Genomic DNA, 25,046 nt, shown 5'->3' with positions numbered 1-25,046 from the left:
TTACAGAGAAAAGCAGTGAAATGTGAGCATTGCTCCATGCAGACACAGACATGGTGATGTTAGGAGAAGGTTGTGTCCTCTGGGCCTGCCCTCTGTCACAGTGGATGACTTATTACAGATTGGAAGGCTATTGCTAATTGAGGAGGAAATTTTGAATAGCCCAACAATCTTGAAAAGCAGTTAGTTGGCAGGGGAAGAGGGCACACTCATAACTTTATCATTTAAAAACTTACTAGAAAGTTGTGGTAATCACCATTGGTACTGGGATTAAGACTATGTATGTTAGTGATAACAAAGAATAGAAAGAAATCAACTGTGGGTTTCCCCTCAGCCCCTGTAAATAGGATTTTTTGATAAGGGCACCAAGACACTCAGTGGATTAAGAATAGTCCCTTTCCACAAATGGTACTTAGACAACCAGACATTCACATTTAAAAAAAAAAGGTGTGAGTGAATTCATGGCCCTCTTTTTCTGTCTGTTTAAAACATATTGAGGGCTGGTGAGATGGCTCAGTGGGTAAGAGCACCCGACTGCTCTTCCGAAGGTCCGGAGTTCAAATCCCAGCAACCACATGGTGGCTCACAACCATCCGAAAAGAGATTTGACTCCCTCTTCTGGAGTGTCTGAGGACAGCTACAGTGTACTTACATATAATCAATAAATAAAATCTTTAAAAAAAAAACATATTGAAAGGCAACAGAAGACACACAGTTGGGGAGTAAAGGGGGGTGATCGGTAAAGCCATGTCAGCCCTGAGTTAGAAGAGACGCTCAGAGTTTGAGAAGTCCAGAAGAGCTCACTGTTAGAAAGCCAGGGAACGAATTGGAAATAGGAGGTGACTCAGTTGGTAAAGTGTTCACTTCAAGGATGAGTTTAGGTCCCTTTCCAAGTAGAAAGTTGGGCATGGTGGCATACACTATAATTCTAGCACTGGAGACCTGGAGTCTGGAAGATCCCTTGAGTGTTAAGTCTTGTCAAATTGGAGCCCCGAGTTCAGTTAGAGACTCTTATCTAACTTAAGTGGTGTGGCATAACTTTTCTGCTTGTTTACAGATTTACTCAGTTTACCCCTGCTTAGAATTTAACCTTTATTTATTTGTTTGTTTGTTTATTTATTTATTTTTATGTGTATGGGTATTTTGTTGCATGTGTTTGTATGCACCGTGTACGTGCCTGGTACCCACAAAGGTCCAAAATAGTGCCAGATATCTTGGAACTGGAGTTACAGCTGGCTATGAGCCACCATGTGGGTTCTGGTTACTGAACTCCATCAAGAGCTCTGAGTGCTTTTAACCACTGAACCATCCTAGCCCTGTGTTTATCTAGCTTTTGCTCCTAATGTAGTATTTCATGATTTATTCTTGTGGTTGCCTGTGGCCTTGCTTGACTAACATTTCATGATCAGACATCTCATTGCTGACTTACAGAAACTTTGTAAGCCAGGGAAGTGGGGTAGGTAGCTTTAGACTCCTAACCCTGCTCCTCTTATTTTGAGGATAATAGGCTCTAGCAGGTGCTTTAATGCTCATGGAGGGCATTATATTTTCATTTCTGCTGTTTGGTCTTTTATAAATGGAGTACGAAAATGCACATTGATTTTGATTACTCTTTTATCTGTAAGGTTAAGAGTCTGTGTACTTCTCCAGAACTAACAGGCGCTGTAGAAGTGTAAGCAGGACTTGTGTTGTGGCAGTTAGCGTTTCCACTAATTCGGGATTTTGAGGAAACTGGAAAGGTTTCTTTGTCCCAGTAACACTTTATTGTTAATGGGTGGCAGTACCAAGCACATTCCAGCAGACAAGAGAAAACAAGCAGGGGACAAAAGGACTTTTTCCTAGTTTTTAATATGTTGTTTCAAGTAACATTACATACTGAAAATTAAATATAAAAGAGCACCCAACAAAATAAATATTACAATAAATTGCATAATAAAGAGCATATCCCACAATACACATAAGAGGCAAGTGTATCTAACTACTCCTTTTTGAGAAAGGGGCTTACTGTATAGCCCAGGCTGGCCTCCTCCTGCTTTGACATCTGTGCAGCTAGCTGGGTTTATAGGTGCATGCTGCCTGGCTCCCCTTATTCTGTGTATTCCAAGAGCCATCCAGTTCAGACTAGACAGCTCTAGTGTGGTTAGGAGTTTGAATTGCTTTTTATTTTTTTGTCTGAGGAATGCTATTGCCCCACCATTTACACTTTTATCTTTGTCAGCTTGTTAACTGTGGCACTCCCTGCATCTGAGGGACTTCCTTGTACTGCTCTTTCTCTGTCTAGGAGCTGTTCTATCCTGTAGTATGTACTAGGCAGCTTAGGCCCTGGGTGTCACACATGCGTGTACACACACACACACACACACACATACACACACACACACACACAGCACCTGGCTGCCAGTGGGGAGCACGTGTGTCCACCTCTCCTGCTGACAGATCTTGTGGGCTTAAGTTCAAAGGGCTCAATTTATTGTGCCCTAATTATGTTTCTAATGAGAGCTGGGTGTCCTCTTTCTCCCCTAACCTATAGTTTATCTTGCATTTTCCTCAGAGCTATTTAAAAGACTAGCAAAAAGTAGTATGTCCTTTAGTTCTGGCTTTTATAATGAACCAAGTTATGTGCTTGTTGATTTCCCACAATGACCTTTTTTTAAAATTGGGTGCTCTTTTTTTTTTTTTTTTAATTGCTCATTGACATCTTGAGTTGAACACTGTAGTTTCTAGTTATTTTGATAACAGAGAGAAAGTCCCCTATTACATTAGCATGTAAGTAAGGAAGCAACTAAAACATGGCCTGGAAGGAGGCCATCTCTTCCTTAAGGTAGATGGTTTAGTGATTTGGTATTGTGGGTGATTCTATGAATTTGTGATTTGCATGGCTTCAGATGTCATCATTTTTCCCCTACTTTCTAGGAGGTAACAGCTAGCAGTCGCCACTATGTTGACAGGCTATTTGACCCTGATCCCCAGAAAGTTCTCCAAGGTGTCATGTAAGTAGTATGCATTTAAGACTCTACCAAAAAGTCTTGTTTGTCTTCATGTTTTAATCTGCCAAATATTATAACTATGAAAATGTAGGTATAACTTCTTTCCTTACATTTGCCTTCATTTATGAGATGATTTCTTTACATTCATGACTTATATCTTGTCATAAAGGTTCACTGATAGTTTTTAACTAACAGTTGGCTTCATGTTTTGTAGAACACTTGTTTTCTATTTTAAAATGTTTTCTTTGGAGAATGCTTTTGCTTTTAATATCTATAAAAATAAAATTAAAAACAGGGTTTTGTTGTTGTTTTGCTTGTTTTTTGACTAATGCATCAGCTGTCATCAAAATTTCCAAGTGCTGAAAACTGAAATATCAATATTTAGAAAGCAGTCATTTAAAATTTAAGTTATTGATAACAGAGAGCATGTATGTCCTTCTTTTCCCAAACTTCCTTGGTCTTTAATGAGGGAAAACATTTTAATCAAGTGTAGGTGATTGTGAAATTAAGGTTGGACAAGTGGGGTAGGACCTCAAGGGACTAGAGGCACATTTCCTTCCCTTTAATGTGTTAGTTCTGAGGAAGAGAACACAGAGGCTGCTTGTGGGACTGGGAAGCACGGGGCCTACAGGCCTTAGCTTTGTGCAAGGATCAAGGTTCAAAGGAGGATGAAGATGAAATGTGTTTGGGATGGCCATCAGGCCAGAAGGACGGGTCTCTTCCTTTTCCTCTTCCCTTCTAATGTTTCCAGTCAAATCGTACTTTAAACTTTATTCTTGCTCAGCCACGGTAAACTCGATGCTTTGTTTATGACCTTTCTTTTGACTATAATTCTTTTCAAAAAATAATTACAGGTGGTTAGGCATGGTGGCACACACTTTTAATTCCAATACCCAAGAGGCACAAGGCAGGTGAATTTCAATGAGTTTGAGGCCAGCCTCCTCTACAAAGCGAGTTCTAGAACAGCCTGGGCTACACAGAGAAATCTTGTCTTGGGAGTTAGGGGAGGAAAAAAATCAAAACCAAATAAAAATTACATGTATGTGTGTGTGTGTGTGTGCTCAAGTATATATCAGTGCACTATCTGTATGCAAGTGTCTGCAGAAGCCAGAAGAGAATGTTGGATTCCCCAAAATCAGAGTTACAGGAAGTTGTGAGCCACCCAGTGTGGGTGCTGGGAACAGAACCCCAGGCCTTTCGAGAGCAGCAAGTGCTTTTAACTGCTGCGCCATCACTCCAGCCCCTTGATTCAGAGTCAGGAAAGCTGGCTGGGACTCACTTATAATATTTGACACTATTTTTCCCGTTGTTTCAGAGGAACAAAAAGAGGTGATACCTTCTCCTCATGATAACTTTGCTTTTGTCCTCTTAACTGACCGAATTTGTGATGATTTAATCAGCTCTTTAAAGACTAGTTTGAATGTTACCAGAAAAAAGTGGTTGAAAGCCTCCATTGAGTAAATTAGTTTTGGTTATGACTACCCAATTAGCGAAGAGGGTAGGTTTACATGGCATTGCTCTGTAGGCAGCAGCACTCCCTCCACGGTCCAGGCAGCTCTCTAGATAGATAATACTGAATATTGCTTAGGATTCTTTAGTTTAGTTGAAAATGCTCACTGAGTGTTCAGTGTAGACTAGAAGATGATACTTCCTTCATCATTACTGCTTGGTAGGATTTCCTAGTCAGACGTCTCACTCAGCCTGGCTCCTTGGGTCATGTCTGATAGAGTAACTAATGCCAATACTACTTGTCCCTTTCAGGAACATCTTCATTTTCTAGAGACCACTATAGCTTTCTAAAAGCTGATAAGTAAGAGAGTTCCAGAGTAGGAGATGGAAGAACAGGAGGGACACTGAAGTGTAACACAGCAGCTTAGGTGAGATGCATTAGATGCCTCCTGAAACAGGGTCAGGTCTCAGACATGATTAGCTGTCAGGAAGGGCAGACAGAGGAAGGGTGTTGGTGTGAAGCCCTGGATTGAGCATGGGTGTTGGATTTGAGTGTTGGATTTGACCAGCAGTAAAATCCAGTTAAATCTCTGGTTGTGACGTTTCCTGGTGGGGTCCTTTCCTAGCCGTGTGTTTGGGCCAATTACTCAGTTTCGTTGAACCTTTATTTCATCATCTTAAAGAGAAAATAACCACCTATCCTGCCAGATTGTTGTAAGAATTATAAAGTTCAGTGCCTGTTATGGGTACCACCACTTACGTAGTGGCCAGTTGTCATTAGCCCAGTTTTAAATAACTTTAAAAGGATATGGAAAGGCATTGACTTTCCTAGTCTTCCCTCTGGTTTGTGGAGGTTCTTCAGTACAATATTGATAGTGCAAAAAGGGAACCACAGTGATACTTAGGAAAAGGTATACCTAATTCTCTATTTAAAAGATGTATCTATTTATATTATGTATATGAGTACACTGTAGCTGACATCAGACACACTAGAAAAGGGCATCAGATCCCATTATAGATGGTTGTGAGCCACCATGTGTTTGCTGGGAGAACCAAACAAAGGTAGCCTGCTTGTTTTAGAAGAGGAATAGACAAACTGAAGTAAACAATTGCAAATCTAAAATGTACAAATGGAGGAATATAAAAGACTTGGTAAGAACTAAAGCTTAGTCTACAAGCCAACCAGAGTTTTATGTTTTTGCATTAAAATTTATTTTTCTCACAAAAGATTATGAACATGGTAAAATATTATCAGGAAAAACAAAATTGAAGAAATTAAAGGTAAGCAATGAGTTTTCATCGTAGCCTATACTAGTGACATAACTAACTATAGAAAGCTGCTTTGTGGATAATGCAGGCATACGCATGTTCCCAGTTGGTGACTGCAGCCCTGTTGGAAAAGTTCTATTAGCAACCAGTACTACGTGGCAGTTGTTAAAGGACGAGCAGTCATCTAATGTAACTTTTTTTTTTTGGTAGTGTAACATTCAGCATGAACTTGGATGGTTCTATTATATCAAAATACAAAATTCGATTTATCTTTTTCTAAGAGTTTCTAAAAAAGTTCATATACGTGACTGAATAGAAGAGAGGTGTGGCATGAGATATGTTCAGGTAGGAGTGGCACTCATGTAGGTCATGAACTGTAGTAGAGTTTGCGCTACCAAAGGGAATAGATAGGCAAAGCAGACGGACTAGATAGACTGCATTGCCAGGTCTCAGCCTTCTCTAGTATGGAGACTTTGTGTGACTTTAAATAACAGTTGCAGAAATGAAACATGGTAGTAGCCCTTATTCTAGCACACAGGAGGCAGGGGCAGGAAGAACTTGAGTTGGAGGTTAGCTTTGGCTACATAGCAAGTTCAAGGCCAACCTGTGCTATATGATACTCTGCCTCAAAACAACTGCAGCAAATGACAAAGGACATTTACAGTACTTTTTTTAGCAAGATTGGTGTGGTATTGGCTCAACTATCTTAACTTGGAGAGTTGAAGTGTTCAAAGATTTTGCAGATCATGAATCAAATCTACTTAACCCCTCACAACCCCACACACATGTGCCATGTGTTCAAAAACATCTAAACAAGGCTTCTGGTCTGGTCTTTATTTTAGTCACTCTTCAAAAGAAGATCAGTTGGTACTCCCGTGTAACCATGCATTTATGTCCTTGTGTTGAAAGGAAAAGGTGACCTCAACAGACATGACTGGCTCTACCATTTCAAAGTTGGGTATAATAAGAGCTAGCCTAGATTCCTCCAGTAATTCACGGGCAGTTGTTGGTCCCACAGTAGTGTAAATTGTGACAGGAATCACAAAGGATTTTATTGTACTAATAAGATGAGATTGTTTTGGTAATGGTTATTGTTGTCTGGTTCCAGAAAATATAGACAAGTTCTTCCTTTTCTTTGTTTTTCTTTTTCTTTTTAAACAAACCAGAATTAGTAGTAGTTCATATAAAAATGAAGTATTTATTTCTTGAGAATTTTTAAGTTATAAGGTTAACTTTTAGGAAATTTTAAATCTATCTAAAATGATTTTAAATTAATTTAATATACTTGTCAGTAAATATGTATAAAACAACAGTATTTTAGAGCAGCAGTGTAATAGAGTAATCCTGAGTTTTAGAAGTAGTGCCCTGAAATGGGACATAGCCTGGGAGTTATGGCCAAGTATGACAGATTGCTGCATTTATTAGCTCAGCCTGGCATAGTCTTTCCTGCTATAGAAACACCTCTCTCTTTGTGTGTATGTGAGGTGCTGACTTTGAAGGTCAGCTACGTATTTGCTTATATATAAAACATATCTTTTCATATGTACCTATTTGCTGCTACATTATTCTGTAATGTTCTAACACTCTCTTTGATATTCCTTGGAATGATTAGGTTTAAAATATTGACATGCTTCAAAATGTTTTAAATTTGTTACATAATTTATTAAGTTGTACACTTTGGTTTTTTAAAGAAAATAAGGTGATTTGCAGTCATGTTAACATTAACTCTGTTAAATCCAGTAAATAGTCTAATTTCCGAGGCAGTATTTAATTTGCAAAATTGTTCATTCATTAAGGGGTAGATATAATCAAGAGATTGTATACATATATGAAATTATCAATAAATAAAAGATATTCAGATATTCTAAAGATAATACTCATTTGTTATTAAGGAACCATAAGATGTTATAGAAAAGTGAAATATTTACTGTAAAATATTTTTAATTTTATATAAGCATCTGAAATTACATTTTAAGTATCTATATCACAGAGCAGTAAGAGTGAGTTAATTTACCGCCATTTCTCAGGCCTGTTGTGTTTGCAGATATGGTAGGAATACAGTAAGTGTTCTAAGTTTACTTGAGCCAAGTTTGCTATATAAAGTTTGTTTCCTTAGCCCAAGGATGCCGTTGGTACTAGACGGGACTTGCTTAGCATAGATAGGCCTGGATTTGATCCCAGAACTTGGAGGAAAATGATTCCTAATTCAAGATTATGAATAATACATCATCATTGAATTCATTTTTAAATTTCTTTTATGGTGGGGGGGGGCTGGAGAGAGCGTTCAGCAGTTAAGAGGACTAGCTGCTTGCTCTTCCTGAAGTCCTGAGTTCAGTACCCAGCAACCACATGGTGGCTCACACCATCTATAATGAGATCTGATGCCCTCTTGTGACATGTAGGTGTACATGCAAATAGAGCACTCATACATAAAATAAATGAATGAATGAATGAATGAATGAATGAATAAATCTTTAAAAATTTTTCATTTATGGTGCTGAAGACTGATTCTGGTTAAGTGCTCTCTCTCTAGCCCCTGAATTCTAGTTAATATAGCAGCTTACAAATGTTTAATTGTTAATCTGAAATGTAAATATTGTTTCATGGGGATGTGAATAAATGTACCTCATTCTCTAGCTATGTTTAGAAATAGAAAGCTCACCGTATTTGGATGTTTTAATAAGATGTCTTATTATAGTGCATTCTTTTTAAAAAATGTTGCTTTATTCTTAGCCAACTCACAAACATGTGGGGTTGTTTTTCCTCCTTAATTTACAGCGTATCGTATTTGCTAGTGAAAGTTTATAAGTGGGCTAAGCCTTTCACTCAGGTGGTAGTTTTTACTACCCACATATTATTCCGCTATTTCTTATCATTTGAACAAAAATGACTATAAAATAGTATTCCTCCTAACTGAGAGCTGCCCGGGTAGTTGTATTCCCTCCTAACTGAGAGCTGCCCGGGTAGTTGTATTTCCTCCTAACTGAGAGCTGCCTGGGTAGTTGTATTTCCTCCTAACTGAGAGCTGCCCGGGTAGTTGTATTCCCTCCTAACTGAGAGCTGCCCGGGTAGTTGTATTTCCTCCTAACTGAGAGCTGCCCGGGTAGTTGTATTTCCTCCTAACTGAGAGCTGCCCGGGTAGTTGTATTTCCTCCTAACTGAGAGCTGCCCGGGTAGCTGAAATGACACTGGTTCAGAATGAACCGCTGCACTTAGTCTGGAATGCCAGCGGCCATAGTGGTATTTCAATTTTAATGAGTTTTAAGCCCATTATTCTTTGACTATTTAGGAATAAATGTAGGCTTATCCCTGGTTGAAATTTTGTTTCTTCAACAGCTCTAGATTTCCAATTCTTTTCTTTCTTTCTTGCCACTATTTTAACAGTACACCAACTGTACTGTTTGCTTTCTCTCTATGCTCTGAAGTTTATGTGTGTGCGGTAGGCACTCTACATTGCATTTAGTATTTGAGTCCTTTGTCTCAAATATTTTTCAGAGCAAAGTAAAAGGAAGTAAAGTATTTAATCTCCATGTAAACTGTGTGTCTCCCCAAAACCATTTAATGGTGTACACAGCTGTGACTCCACCTTCATTCATTACCTGGCAAGTGCACTGAGGTGCGTTTGTAGGGTTTTAGTGCCAGCTCCTCCCATCTCCCCAAAAGGGAGCGCTCTAAACACATGGTTTAAACCTTTCTACCTGAGTGTTCTATTTCTGTTTTGTTTTTTAATATTTACTTTTGGCAAGTTTATGCATATAAAGACATATCTTAAGATGATGCCCCCCCCATACATAGATGTTGTTATTTCAGCTTTAATTTAATATGTCTGAAGTAAGAGTAGATCTTTGTCTTGCTGAGTGATTTCTTCTTTAGTCTTCCTATGCTTTATTGGCTGCCCCAAACTTGAAAGAGTTTGAGTACCTGCCAAGTGCCAAGCACTGTGCTTCTGTGTAGAGGGGTCAAAGGCCTAATGGAGTCAGGTAATTACAGACACAATCAATTCCCTTTCATTTGATCACAGTACCACGATGATGACTGGTGTCACCCACTTAGCCGCCCCTCTTGACTTGAGTCTTGTCAGTGTACCAGCCTATCTACAGGTAGTTGCCTTCCTTGGGCACTGCTTTCTTCATGCCTGTCCTCAATCCAGTCCTCTCCTTTAGCCTCTCTCTTCTCTGTGTCACTTTTGTTTATTGCCACTCTAAAGTGAACCTCCTTTTTTCAGTTGACATTCCTTGTATTTGCCCCTAGAATATACTGTCTTCATGTTGCAGCATAATCTACCAACAGGCCTTTCCTTTGCTCTTGCCACTTGCTTACCCAGGTTCTGACCATTTTCTGCAGTCAGCATAGTTCCTCCTGTTGCCTCATAAATCTTTTAGGTTTATTTATCATCTATATTTTAAGCCTTTATTATAAATACTAACTTTATAATTCAACTGACTTTATACTGTTAGCAATATTTTCATCTCTCCAGGTAGACAGTAACTCTTCAGAAAACTCTACTGTGTGGTCTTTTGTACCCTTTGTAATGCCTAGTAGAGTGCAGAGCTCAAGAACTAACCATGGACTTTAAGAATATAATAAATCATGCCTGCTCTCTCCCCAGCATCAATAGACAAGATAGGCAAGAAATTGTGTTCTTTGATCTCCTGGGAAAAGGATGTCTGACTAAAAGTTAGAAATGCTTTTACTTTGTATACAGGCATAGAAGATAAAAAGAAAGATAACAAATTTATTTTTCTTTCTTACAAGGTACAAGGTTGCTATTAAAGGGCTCATGAGTAGAAGAAAAAAAAATATCATCTGTCATGGAAGGCATGAATTGGTTCTTTTGTTTTGCTTTGGTTTGGTTTTTGTGCTTGAAACGGGGTCTCCCTGAGTAGTCTAGGCTGGCTTAAAACTCATGATCCTCCTTTCAGCCTCTTCTGAGCTGGGATACAGGTAAAGCCCCAAACCTGGTGATATCCTTGGATCCACCATTTAATATGCGGGTTCTCAGAAACAAGCAAGCATACAAACCTGAGCTGCAGCTTTTTCATATGTGCATGGGGTTAAAATACCCAGGGCTGCCACGAGGATGAGATAGAGCAGCAGGTGTAGAGCACTGTGTAAACTTTAAAGATAGGAGGGATGGATGGATGGGTGGGTGGATGGATGGATAGATCTTGCATAGTTCCGTTACACTGATGTCTTCATTGAGTAAAGAATTATTGTAAGTAATGATCCATATAGTGAAGTCTCTGATATTTCCAGGTCAGATTTACATTCTTGTTGGTAAAAAGGAATGGACATATAGCCTAAAAAGGGGATGAATGTGCTCCAATTAAGTGCTCCTTAGAGGGACACCTACTCAAACCTGGAGCTGTCAGGTCATCCTGTGGGGAGTGACATTGACATCATTCTTAGACTGGGAGACTGAGGAAAGAGATGATAAGATGATCACAGGTAGACTGACAGATTCTACTGCCTACTTAATGTGGTGACTTCCATCTCTTTTTAACAGTTTCATGAAAATGACCTGTTGAGCCTAATTAAAGTAACAAATGAACATATTTAATTTGCCTGTCTAACATGGCTATATTTACTTACGGGAGCCAAAGCAAACATTCATTTTTTTCTCAGACATTGATATAAGAGAATTAGAAAATTGGTGTGGTGTGGTGTGGTGTGGTGTGTGTGTGTGTGTGTGTGTGTGTGTGTGTGTGTGTGTTTTGTCTGTAGCACACTTTTCTTTCAGGTATTTGGAATGGGTCCACAAAGTATTGTAGGGAAAGACACCTCATTTTTTTCTTAGTTTAGGGAGGATGAAGGGGCAATGAGGACCAGGATTGAGAGTTCTGTAGTGGAGAACCAAAGTAGTGCCTGGCATGACAGAGATGCAACAGGCAGCTTCGGCTCTGCTACCTTAGCACAGGAGGGAAGGAGACACTAAGTGGGAGATGATGAGAGTGTGCGGCAGGCTGCTAGGTTAGAGCAGCCGGGACTCAGAGCTGTCTCTCAGAAGAAGCCAGTAGGCTTAATGAGGACACAGGAGCCCAGATGTACAGTTTGTCACCAGCTGCTCTTTACTGAGGCCTTGGTATTTTACTGTTGTGTAGTTGTGTATCAGAACTTGGTTTAAAAACAAGCAAACAAACCTTAATTCATCTCACTCAGCCTCATAATGAATAGTTAATTATCTGTTTTAAATCGTCCAGAAGATCTGAGGGAAAGTTTACCTTAGATGGTTAATGGAAAAGCATGAAGTTTCAGTGTTTGTCTCAATACATAAAAATAACATTTAGGGCTGGAGAGATAGCTCAGCGGTTAAGAGCACTGACTGCTCTTCCAGAGGTCCTGAGTTCAATTCCCAGCAATCACATGGTGGCTCACAACCATCTGTAATGAGATCTGATGCCCTCTTCTGGTGTGTCCAAAGACAACTACAGTGTACTCAAATAAAATAAATAAGTCTTTTTTTTTTTTTTAAATCACATTTAGCAAGGCATGGTGACACCTGCTTTTAGCATACCTCTGAACACTAGGATTCCCCAGTGATTATTGAAGAAGATAATTGTATAAGAGTTGGTGCTTTTTGTGTGTCTTAAGAAAGTGCTGGGAATCGAACCCAGGGCCTTGAGCACATTAGGCAAGCTCTCTGCCATAGAGCCATACTCTCAGCCGTAAATGTGCTTGGTGTTGGAAGTATGTACTCATTTGTTGAGTTGGGTTTTGTTATTGTTGTTTTTTACTTTCATCCTCCATTTTCTGCCAGATCATGTCTTGCTAACTCTTATGTTTTTCTAGAATTGTAACTTTTAAGATTGTAAAATACTCTTTTTCTTTTTAAAGATTTATTTATTTATTATATGTGAGTACATTGTAGCTGTCTTCAGATACTCCAGAAGAGGGTGTCAGATCTCATTACAGATGGTTGTGAGCTAATATGTGGTTGCTGGGATTGGAACTCAGGAAGAGCAGTCAGTGCTCTTAACCTCTGAGCCATCTCTCTAGCCGCCATAAAATATTCTTATATATTGTAGACCTTTGCTATTTAAAACAGAGAAGCAAAAGTGTTTGGGGGGGCTTATTTTGGGGTACAAAAGGGATGGATGAGCTGAAAACCTGAGTGCCACCTAACAGTGGTGGTAACAACTGCCATGCAATTTCCCCTTATTTTTTGGTAACACTGTTTTACTATCCTGCAATGTTTTAGATGCATAGTAACAATACCTACTTAATACACTTAATCCCCAGAAGCAAGTAATGTCTTCCCTGCTTATAGAGATAAGATGATGTATATAGTGTACTCATATGTAATTCTTAGGTCTAACTAGAGTAGAAGCCTTCTGAGGTAGTTGATGGTGAGAACTGCCAGGGTATCTGAGGCAGCTGTGTGCTGTTGGTGACTCACTCAGACACAGTGAGTGCTGCTGAACTAGTTCTGATTTTCCAAATGCTAACTTTTGATTAAAGCAAAAACTTTTATTTATGTGACACATATACTACAAACAAAAGTGCCATTTTCTTTTTATTTATTTATTTATTTATTTATTTATTTATTTATTTATTTATTTACTTTGCATCTCTACCACACTTTCTGCTCCCTCTTCTCCTATTCCTTCCCTTCCTCCATACCTTTCCTCTCCCCGATCCACTCCTCGCTTTCTCTTCAGAAAAGGGGAGGTCTCTCCTGGATATCAATCAGCCTTGGCATTCCAAGTTACAATAAGACCCTCTACACCATCTCCTTTGGAGGCTAGACAAGGTAGCCTAGTAAAAGGAAAGGATCTCAAAGGCAGGCAACAGAATCAGAGAGAGTCCCTGTTTCTGTTATTAGGTGTCCCACATGAAGACCCACCTACACAACTGTTATATATATGCAGAGGGCCTAGGGCAGACCCATGCAGGCTCCCTGGTTGGAGGTTCCGTCTCTGTGAGCCCCTATAGGCCCAGGTTAGTTGATTCTGTAGGTTTTGTTGTGGTGCCCTTGATCTCCTGGCTCCTTCAGACCGTTCTCTCCCTCTCATCAGGATTCCCCAAGCTCTACCTAATGTTTGGCAGTGGATCTCTGCATCTGTTTCTATCATTGCTGGGTGAAACCTTTCTGATGATTGTAGTAAATAATTATATTACATTGAGTAGAGAGCAGGAGAGCTGGCTCAGCGGTTAAGAGCATTGACTGCTCTTCCAGAGAACCTGAGTTCAATTCCCAGCAACCACCTGGTGGCTCACAATCATTTGTAATGGCATCTGATGCTCTCTTCTGATGTGTCTGAAGAGAGTGACAGTGTACTTTATATACATAAAGTAAATAAATAAATCTAAAAAAAAAATCTTGATGCAGGGTTTCTTCCTGCCTTTGACCATTTATGACCCCAGAAGAAAAACACACACAGCCTTTATATTTTAACATGCCTTAGACAGCACAATAGCAGAGCAACTGCCTGCCCTCCATGCTGTTAGAATCCCCTTTCCTACCAATAACCCCGAGTCACTGCTTACTAATTTCCACGTTCATCTGGGCTGCTCTTAACTCCAGTTGGCCAGCACACATGGCCGTGTTTTTTATGGCCCAGCTATCCCATTGCCACTCTCTTTCTCCCTCCTGCATGTTCTTCCTCTTTGGCTACTTTCTGCTTCTCTCCCCCTTGTGTTCTCAAGCCCAGGAAACCTAAACTCCACCTATGTCTCTTCTCCCCAGCTATTGGCTGCTGGCATCTTTATTTACCAATCAGAATTAACTGGGGGTAGGGTCCCTCAGTGTCTTACATGTTATGTGTCTTACATATGGACTCTCTGTCTTGTCTTTGGGGCAAACAGGTTTTTTGGGAAGGGTGCAGGGGACCCAAATTAGTATTATAATACAAGTAGCATTAGGTCAACCCACTACAGTTGATGGTTATAGTAGGCTCTTGTCTGCAGGTATAGCAGAATATTATTAGCAGTGTCAGGGGTGGATGCTTCTCGTGGCACGGGTCTCAAGCTGGGCCAGTCATTGGTTGGCAGCTCCATCACTTTCTGCTCCATCTTTATCCTGGCACATCTTGTAGGCAGGACAAATTGTAGATGGATGGTTTTGTGGCTGGGTTGGTGTCTCAATCAAATCCCTCCATTGGAAATGTTGCCTTGTTATAGGAGATAGCCGGTTCCCCATTGCTAGGAGTCTTAGCTAGAGTCACCCTCATAGATTCCTGAGAGTTTCCATTGTCCTTGGTTTCTAGCTCCTCCCAGAGATGCTCCTTCACCTCTGGTCCTAGTCGTCTCTCCCAGTACTCTCACCCTCCGTTTTCCCCTACTCCATCCCTCCTATTCCCAAGACATTTGCTTTAAATCTGTACAAAAAGGATTTTTCACACATTTGTAAAACTAAGACTGGAAGTCTCTCTGGCCATCCTTACAAGTGTCTGAGGTGCCCTTGGGTGTGGTAATGCCCCCCTCCCTGCCTTTAGAACAATGCTGTGTAGAAACACATACCTCTTGTGTTCAGTACCAGACAGTTCTTCTTAGGTACTTTTAACAATATTTCATTGGTAATTATGAGTTAGTTTTGCCTTATTTATATTTTTATCTGCATATCCTTTGGGGCCATCTATGAATTTGTAAACTGAGTAGACATTTATAGAGGTACTCTTATTTTAGAAAACAGTTTTATTTTTGAAGTAAAGAGCTTTGCTTTGTGTAGCTAGAGTAAAAACTGGCAAATATATAAAAATATACAAGAATTTTTTGTTGTTTTGTTTTGTTTTTCGAGACAGGGTTTCTCTGTATATCCCTGGCTGTCCTGGAACTCACTCTATAGACCAGGCTGGCCTTGAACTCAGAAATCCACCTGCCTCTGCTTCCCAAGTGCTGGGATTAAAGGCATGCGCCACCAGCTAAGAATTATTTTCTGTCTTCCTAAAAGATAATTGGATATGCAAGCAGAAATACTAATCCTGTGTAGTGTGTTGTTTCTAACCAACTTGAAGACAAAGTGTGTGTGTACAGCAGGACACAGAAAGGACAGGAGGGAAATGTGTTCACAACTCTCTTCTGATGTTTAATGGGATATCATATGAAGACTAAATGTAAGAAATTAAATATTGCATTGGAAATTTTAAAGAAGCCATTAAAAACCAAAGCAGGCATTACAGCTAATAAGAATCAAGCAGTTAAGATGGAATCATAAGAACTGCTCAGGGGCCTGGAGAGGTAGATGAGCGTGATTAAGAGTGCTTGCTGCTTTTACAGAGGATCCAAGTTTGATGCCCAGTGCCCCGCTCCCCACCCCTGCCCCGTCCCTGTTGTGCAGGTCACAGGTACCTGTAATGCAAGATTCAGGAGGTCAGACACCTTCTTCTGGCTTGTACTAACACACATGCACATACACACACACACATACACACACACCTGTGCACACACACACACAAAAGGGAGAGGAGGAGGGAAGAAGCAAAAGAAAAGGAGGAAGAGGCAGAGGAACATAAAATCTCTAGGATCAGGTAACTATTCCTGAAATCCTTGCCCTCCAGCACTTATGACCATCTCCCTATTCTAAGAGTCTTCTGCTTATGTGCACACATGGGGCCGTGAATATGAATGGATATATGAGATTATATGAGAATGAATGTGAATCCCTGAAAGGCTGCTGAGCTCTGATAGAGGCTGAGTGACTCTAAAGTCACAGGTGAGGTGGGACACAGTGGTCCTTGCTGCACAGTCAGGTAGGTGCCACCTTGGGCTGGTGATTTGTCATTTACTTCCAGAGCTGTACTGAAGTAGCTAACACACTCCTTTGTGTTCAGAGGAATGTTGCCCATGTTAGAGGAATCCAGCTTGTTTTTAGTGGAAGTCTTTCCAGTACTCAGGATTTCTCTTCCCCAGGATTTCTGCTTCTCGTTGTATAGTCCCACAGCCAGTTAGCACCTGTCACTGTCCCCTCTCTTTAGCACTCTGGCTGCCGAGGGTGAGGAGTTGAGATTTGTCACTCATTTTTGTCCTTGCTTTACCCAAGATGTTGCATGATAAAGTGGAATGAGTTGGCCTTTGATACTTTCCTATGGCGTCTCAGTGAGCTTGTTGTTTTTTCTTCTCCTGAATTTAGAGACATGAAAAATGCTGTAATTGGAAACAATAAACAGAAAGCCAACCTCATCGTTCTAGGAGCGGTTCCAAGGTATGTTTGCTGTCCGACTTACTCTGTCATTCCTGCCGAGTCTCTAGTGTCCTCTGACTTCCATTATGAGATCCCCTCACTTATCATATTGTTTCTTGTTTTTTAAAATAAATGTGTTTTTAAATAATGTCTTAAAGTACACTCACCATGTCTGAGGAAACATGCACATAAATGCACGCGTATGTGTTTGTGTGCGAGTGTGCTTAGGAAGCCCCAGGGTTCATAGAACAAGGAGAATTGTCATAAGTGGTGGAGGTTGAGGATTTGGGAGTAGTTCTTTGGCAAGTGGCTCAAACTGGCATGGGATAAGTAGGAAGAGAAGAAAGCCTTCCATTCACAAAGAACTTCACAAGGACTCTGAACAGTTTTGTTAAGAAAATTAGTAAGAGCTCCTCTTAGTATTACTGCTCTGAATTCAGGGTCCATTTCTGCTTCGCATTTACGATTCAGTAGAACATGGCATTAGGGATCTTCAGATCCTGAAGGGACCCACCAGGAAGTGGCAGATAACACGGGGGATGGTGCTATTTCTACAGAGACCACTTGCTTGCAACTTTTAGATTTATAGTTTAGTAAACTGTGATAAAATATTTATTTTGTACAAAATAAGATAATGTCTTAGATATTTGTTCTCAATGTTTTCTCATTGCATATAAATAAATAATCACTCAAAAATCTAAATAAGTTCAGACAACTATATTTTTATTTTTCATTTTTTAAACTTTTTGAGATTATATTATTTTGTATCCCCTTCTCTTTCATCTTTCCAATCTTCCCTCTTTTTACCTTTCTCTTTCAGATTTATGGCCTCTTTTTTATTAGTAGTTGTTGGTGTGTGTGTGTGTGTGTGTAAGTGCTCAGTCTCTACACTGTTACTTGAATGCATATTCTCAAGGCTGACCCTTTGGTACTCAATAACCAGTTAGTGTGCTCTTCTTTGGAGAAGACTCTTTGTCCTGTTCTGTGCATTCCTTAGTTGCCTGTCCTTCTTCATCTAAGGACAAGGCCATGTGAGGTTTTCCCCATCCATGTTAGCATGTCTGCTGGTGCCATCCTTGTTTGGACAGTCATGTGGTGAGACTTTATGGTGTAGCATCTGACATCCCAGGAGACACACTCTCACAGAAGCCTCGCTGTTCTCTGCCTCTTTCAGTCTCTCTGCCTACAATGATCCCTGAGCCTTAGGTGCAGGAGTTGGGTTGTAAATATATCTGTGGGGAGTGTACTTTGCAACTCTTCCTTTTGATTGGTGTGTCTACCACATTGTTATTATGTGGGCTGTATTTCCCACACTGCTTTTATTGCACTACTTTGTTACCTTGATTACGTTTTGTTTTACAGTCTGTTTACTACATCCCACCCCACCCCTTTTTTTTTTTTAGATTGTTGTATTTGCTTCAACAAGAAACCTCAAGTACAGAGCTGAAAACTGAATGTGCAGTGGTGTTAGGGAGTCTTGCGATGGGCACAGAAAACAATGTCAAGTCTCTACTAGACTGCCATATTATCCCTGCCTTACTACAAGGTACGTAGGAACCAGTGTCGACATATTCTGCTTATAGTATACTAAATTCTGGTTGAAAGATGTGTCTCATGCTGGGCAGTGGTGGCCCATGCCTTTAATCCCAGCGCTTGGGAGGCAGAGACAGGCAGATCTTTGTGAGTTTGAGGCCAGCTTGGTCTACAGAGTGAGTTCCAGGATAACTGGGCTACACAGAAAAACAGTCTCAAAAAATAAGACAAAAAACCCAAACAACAACAAAAATTGTGTCTCACATGCAGTTTATCTTACTAGGACTACTGTCCCCAGACCTGAAGTTCATTGAAGCTTGCCTCCGATGCCTCCGGACAATCTTCACCAGCCCTGTCACTCCAGAGGAGCTACTGTATACAGTGAGTATGGGATATTTTAGGGTCACAGTCGATTTATTTCTAGTTTGCTTAGTGTCTCCTGGTTCACCATAACTGTTAAATGTAGAAGTCATAGCAAGTATTTGACTTTCTGCTTATTTGGAATGTTGGATGTTGTAGGCTTTGTAAATAAGTGAATGAATTATAGTTACACACTCTGAGAACTTACATGCTGTTTTTAAAGGCTTAGCTCTGTGTGTTTGATTTTATATGTAAATTAAGGGAGTATGTTTTTGTAAATTATGAAACACTTTAATTTTATGCCTAGGAGATTTTATATCATAGAGACTGTTGAAAATTCAAAAGTGTTAAAAGACAGGGCAGTGGTGGGGTGTGTGGGCAGCCACAGAACTGGTTAGTGTACTTAGCTGACTGGCCTGTGTAGAGGTCAACTGTTGGAAGCTACTTAGGCACTAACTACACACAGTCTTCAGTAAGTAAGGGGTTATTTCTATGTAGAAGTTACATCCCAGTTCTTCCTGCCAGCCCCATGCTCCCAGAAATAAGACTCAGACTCAAAATATATTTACAGATAGCTAGGCTCTTCTCTGAGTAGATCATAACTAAAGATAACCCGTTTATTTTAACCCTCATTGTGCCATGTGGCTAGTTACCTGTGCTCAAGAATTATGCATCCATCTTGGTATATCTTCCTGGCCCAGACTCCTGTGTGACTCTATCCCAGAATTCTTTCTCCTCCTTGATGTCCCACCTCTATTTCCATAGGCCATAGGCTTTTTAATTGACAGGTGATGCATTCATACAGTATACAAGATATTCTCTCTACATTTCTACCTGGAATCCTACTTATCTGACATGTAAGATAAGAGCCCTTATCTTACATAAGGTGGGTAAGGGGGGCGGTGGTGAGTGCCAGTTATATAACTATTCCTTGTTCTTTGTATTGTGTATGCACTGCAGATATAGAAATTTAGTTGACAGAGAGGACACATATAAGAAGATGGTTAGGGGTTGTTGGAAGGGTTGGTGAGTCAGAGAGCAGCAGAGGAAGGGGAGAGGAAGACGTGGATTAGAGATGAGCAGAGTCTTGTAACCTGGCCAGCCCCCTTTCCCTCTGCTCATTCTCAGCCTCTTGGTCTTCCATGGCTGTTTTGAAGTCTTTCTCTTTTTGTTTTAAAAGCTACTCATAACAACTCAGAGAGTTGTACTAATGTGCAAGCAAGGGACAGAGTTCCACTTTCAAGGAATTAAAGCCTTCCGTTTCCCTACTTCGCCCTTATATATCTTGGGCATTCTTTCTTCCTCACCTTCTATTTTTGTCTGTAGACCAGCTTCGTACCTTTGGGAAATTAGTTAGGTTTCATATTCTTAGAGCCTCCTCAGGCTTACAGAATCAGAATTGAGATCATTCTTTGAAAACGTGTGTGTACATTTGTCCATAAGCATGGCTTAGGAACGTGGCCCACTGTAAAACCAGGAAGCTTGAGCCAGGTTTCCTTTTCTATCTGGTTCGGTCCAAATCCCATTTTAGTTTGTAATTGGTTTTGCATTACAAATAAAAGAAGATCTTGGAAAGCCTGGCGGCAGGGCTCTTTTCCTTTGCTACCCGTAAGAAAGATAATGGGCTGTAAACTGTTTTTATGTGTTTGTGTATGTTTGTTTGTGGTGTGCAAGAGTGTGAGTGCTTGCATGTCTATGGCTTTATGTATGTGTACACATGCTCATTGGTGTCCTTGTACATGTGAGGCCAGAAATTGACATTGGGTATCTTCCTCAATTGCTCTCCACCTTATAAATTAAACCCAGAGCCCGTAGATTGAGCTAGTCTAACTAGCTGACCTGTTTTATAGATAACCCTGTCTGCTCCTGGCTCCTGGGGATCTGAACTCCTGATCCTTATGCTTTCATGGCCGCTTGGATAGCAAGCACTTTACCCATGGAGCAACCCCTCCAGCCTAGGAGTGGGCTTTATGTGAGAAGTTATTAATCATGTGAAGTGTCCTGCTTGGCTAATTGAAAATAGCTAACACATCATAGTTGTTACTGGTGCTTATCGTAACATCCCAAGACCCAAGCTGTCAGACTTGTTTTATACAGTTCTTCTGTATAGACTGTTTAACATTGCTTGTGTTTAAGTCACCCCGCACATTTTGATTTCAGAATTGATTTTTTTCCTATTCTTTGCAATGCTGTTTTATAGTGAGACCGTTGGTTACTTAAAGAGGAGATATTAAGTTCTTTGTCTTGGATTTTATTTTCAAGGATGATTTTGAAACATCTTTCCTTATTCTATGCTTGAACAGTTCTGATGGCCACGATGCTTTTATTTTGCTATACCTTGAAGAGACTTGATTTAGTGCCATTAAAGCAAGAAGCTTTGGGGCTGGAGAGATGGTTCAGCAATTAAGAGCACTGGCTGCTCTTCCAGAGGTCCTGAGTTCAATTCCCAGCAACCACATGGTAGCTCACAACTATCTGTACTGGGATCTGATACCCTCTTCCGGTGTGTCTGAAGACAGCAACAGTGTACTTAGATACATAAAATATACTTACTTGTAGAAAGTCTCGCATATATGCTTAGTGCCTAAGTATTTTGTTGCTGTCTGCTCCTTCCCCTTCATCCAGGATGCTACGGTGATACCACACCTCATGGCACTGCTGAGCAGGTCCCGCTACACCCAGGAGTATATCTGCCAGATCTTCTCACACTGTTGCAAAGTAAGAAAGAACTAGAGTAAATGTTCTCACTGTAAACTTGTGTGTCTTCTCATGGAACAGAGCTGATTGTTGAAGCCTGAAACACATTCTGGCTGAGTGTGCTGCTTAGGCGACATCTCTGAGCTCTGTGTACTCTTCAGCATACTATATACACATTTGTCTCCTAATGTAATGAGAGCTTTTACCTTTTCACTTAAAAGGAGTGCTTGAGGTCTCAGGGCAATGTGGGAAGAGGGCAGAGTAGAAGCACCTTGCCCTGCCCTCTACGGTCCTCCATGTCCTCAGTGTCTGAAAAGTCCAGTTTCTGTGCTTTTAAAGGCCCTGGCTGTCTTGGAACTTGTCTGTAGACCACCTGGCCTTGAACTCAGAGGTCTGCTTGTCTCTACAAGTATTCCCAGTGGGGGATTAAATGCGTGTGCCACTACCACCTGGCTTTATTTGAAGTTTCGATAATTCCTAAATACTTTCTAACTTCTACTCAGTTTATTGTGTATGTTCTGGTGACCCAGACAGTGACTGAGAACAGCATTGCCTGCTTTCCTGTTATGTGTAACTCAGATGCCAGGTGGTAGCGCTTCTAGCCTCAGGAAGGAAGTAGAAAGTACATAATCCTACCTACCTACAGCAGGGGGCTCACTCTTCTGTGCTGTTTAGCATGTCTTCCCTAATAAAATTTGCCTCGATTCAGGAATGATATCTACATTGTAATCTAATCATTTTTAACTCCATCTAGTCTCTAACTGATTACTACAGCCTAAAATATAAGTTTTTTTTTTTTCCCCCTTCCCTGAAATCATTGAGATTTCTGTTCTTGGTTGTTCTGAATGTATGTATGCCAACTCATAGAAAATGAAACTTTGCTGAAATTCACTCTCTAACAATGAGTTCAAACCCACAAGGTGTAAGTATTCCTAATAACAGAGTAATGCCTTAGTCCATCCCTGCAAGTAGCTTTCAGGGTTTAGCACCAGAAGTCTCTCAGCACCTGAAATTGCTGGGTGCTGCCTCAGCTGTGGTCAGAGATGAAGGGCCATTACATCACTTCTGCTTTCCTGGAGAGATGTATGTCAGCCAACCTATAAGCACTGATAACGAGCAGTTTTATTAGAGGAAAATCACCTTTGCTAATCTTTTTGTCTGATAGTTTAGTATTCTTATTAAATAATAACATTTAGGTATTCTGAGATGTAACTGAACCTAAAGGGATATGAGCTGAACCCATGCCAACAGTAATGACTTGGGTGCACAGTAGACATCTTTGAAAACAGCTGTCCATATGGTCATCCTACGGTACCTGATCATGAAAGCCTTTTGCTTCCACGCTCCCTTTTTGCATATAAACTCAAATAAATAAAAGTACAATAGGGTTTTAAGAGTCATTCATGGGACCCACTTATCTGAAATTAAGTGGAATAGAACTTTACAGTAGATTGGTATCAACATTAAGTCACTACATATACTTTGAGGAACAAAACAGAAAGAGAAGATTACTAAAGCACTGTATTATAAACTAGTCATAATTATATCTTGTAGTGCTCCTGAATTATAAAGGTATAAAAAAGGACTATTAATCATAGTTGTTAGAATTCTAATTTCTAAATTGCTGCTGCTTTGTGAGCAGTTCCTCAGATTCCTGACATTTCTTTGGTGTTCAAGGCTGAAAGGGCTTATGTTGTAGTCACTGCCTGGTGGGTGTTGCCTCACTGCTCACTCACTAGATCTTTGCAGGTAGATTTGTAGAGATGAAAGAGATACTTGACAAAAACCTAAGGTGAGCCCCCTCTTCTCAAGTTGGCTTTCTTTGCAGTTCTTTCCACAACCTTATGTAGAGGCTTAGAGCAAAGGAAGACCTTGTTTGATAATAAATATTTGTTGCCATCTTTTGAGATTAAAACATAAGGCATCTCTGATGGTATATGCCTTTTATCCCAGCACTTGGGAGGCAGATGCAGGCAGATCTCTGAGTTTGAGGCCAGCCTGGTCTACAGAGTGAGTTCCAGTACAGCCAAAGCTACACAGAGAAACCTTGTCTTGAAAAAACCAAAACAAAAAGGAAGGCATGTCAACAGCAGGCAGCAGCAGCTGAGTGCACTGGGCTGACAGTACTGTATCTCTGGCATTTGATTTGTAAATGCAGCTTTTGTTAGTACTACTATTGAGAGATGGTTTAGACTTTAGAGAAAAATTAAAGAGTCTGACATCTAAAATAATTGTGAAGCATCCATTTAATAGACAGAGAAAACTCATCTGTACTGATAGGATCTGTAAGATAAATTGTGAGGAGAATTTAAAGGGTTTAGAGCAGTGTATTTAGTATTCTATCTACCCTTTGTGTTAAAATGGAGTAAAGCATACATACAGATTTGCTTATATATAGGTTGTTTTGTTCTGTCCTTGTTTTTGTTGTTGTTGGTTTGTTTTGAGATAGGGTCTTAAAAGGTACCAAAGGTGTGCACTGCCTCACCTGACTCCTTTGTCTTGTAGCTTAGGTTGGTTTTGAGTAGCGATCCTTCTGTTCAGCCTTCACACTACTTGGATTACAGGGGTAGGCCACAATGCCCAGCTTTTTTTTTTTTTTTTTAAATAGGTACAAAATTCTTAAAGAATAGAAAATAGTACATTATAAGTAGTTCACCTCACATCACAGAAAGTCTGGCTGCAGAGGGAGAGGCAGAGAGAGGTGCAGGTGTTCGAGACAGTCTTTCCTCCTTAGCTATTCTGATCATCTCTGCCAATGGTTGGACGAGCATTTTCTTATAGCTCAGTTTTTTTAGTTCTTTGTATGTTCTAGACACTAATCCTCTTGTCGGATGACTAAGCTGTTACTGATTTTTTTCCCCCTCTATGGTTCCTTTTCACATGTTGTTTCCTTCGCTGTGCAGAAGCTAGTTTCATGAGACATCAAATGAGACAGAATTTTAGGAGACATGTTTTTTTACTTGGTTCCCCATAGAAGTCTCCATCATGTTTAGGATGAGCAGTCCATCACACGAGACAGTTTAGAGAGAGCATTTAGAACAGTGCCTACAACATAGCCTGCACCCAGTGAGTAGTTCCCATAATTTCGTTTGCAGGTATGTTAATGAGCTTAGAGGAAGGAAAATGTGCTTAAAGCCTGCGCCTTAAGGCTGTCATAAAGCAGTTAGAAAGGATGCTGTGTACAGTACTGGATGAATAGCTGACAATAAGCGCATTGTGCCCTTGTACTCGGGGCACTTATCATTGTAACCTAAGTTCTACAGAAGCAGACATCCACTGTCCTGTCTCAACTTCTAGAGCAGTGGTTCTCAACCTGTGGGTCACATATCAGAGATCCTGTATATCAGATATTTATGTTATGATTAACAGTAGCAAAATTACAGTTATGAAGTAGCAACGAAAATAGTTTTACGTTGGGTGTTACCACAGCACGAGGAACTGTATTAGAGGTTGAGAACCACTGCCTTAGATTCTTTTCCCTTCCTTATTCTTGGGAGGTAAGGAGGGAGATGTAGACACGTCCTGGGGAAGTTATGGCAGCACCTTATATACTGAGGCCTCTCTGTCCTGCTTGGGGTTTGTGTTTGTGCAATCACCGGGCAGCTGAGAGATATGTGCTGTGGGAAATATAGTTT

The 25,046-nt window shown here is 40.3% G+C and overlaps 1 protein-coding gene across 6 annotated transcripts in view; it reads left to right on the top strand.

The window, feature by feature from the left end:
* Armc8 (armadillo repeat containing 8) overlaps positions 1-25,046 on the top strand; it is a 90,523-nt gene that overhangs the window by 14,378 nt on the left and 51,099 nt on the right. For 5 of the 6 annotated variants that reach the window (XM_006511515.4, XM_006511513.4, XM_006511511.4 and 2 more), the window contains exons 2-6: positions 2,911-2,987; positions 16,771-16,842; positions 18,225-18,367; positions 18,638-18,735; positions 21,340-21,432. In XM_006511515.4, coding sequence (XP_006511578.1) covers positions 2,911-2,987; positions 16,771-16,842; positions 18,225-18,367; positions 18,638-18,735; positions 21,340-21,432 — 483 coding nt within the window. The remainder of the gene's footprint in view (positions 1-2,910; positions 2,988-16,770; positions 16,843-18,224; positions 18,368-18,637; positions 18,736-21,339; positions 21,433-25,046) is intronic. The other variant, XM_006511512.4, reaches the window with a different exon arrangement.

This window comes from Mus musculus, chromosome 9, assembly GCF_000001635.26.
Source record: "Mus musculus strain C57BL/6J chromosome 9, GRCm38.p6 C57BL/6J".
Taxonomy (NCBI): Eukaryota; Metazoa; Chordata; class Mammalia; order Rodentia; family Muridae; genus Mus; species Mus musculus.
The sequence above is the reverse complement of the archived record's forward strand: the minus strand, read 5'-3'. Positions and strand labels throughout refer to the sequence as shown.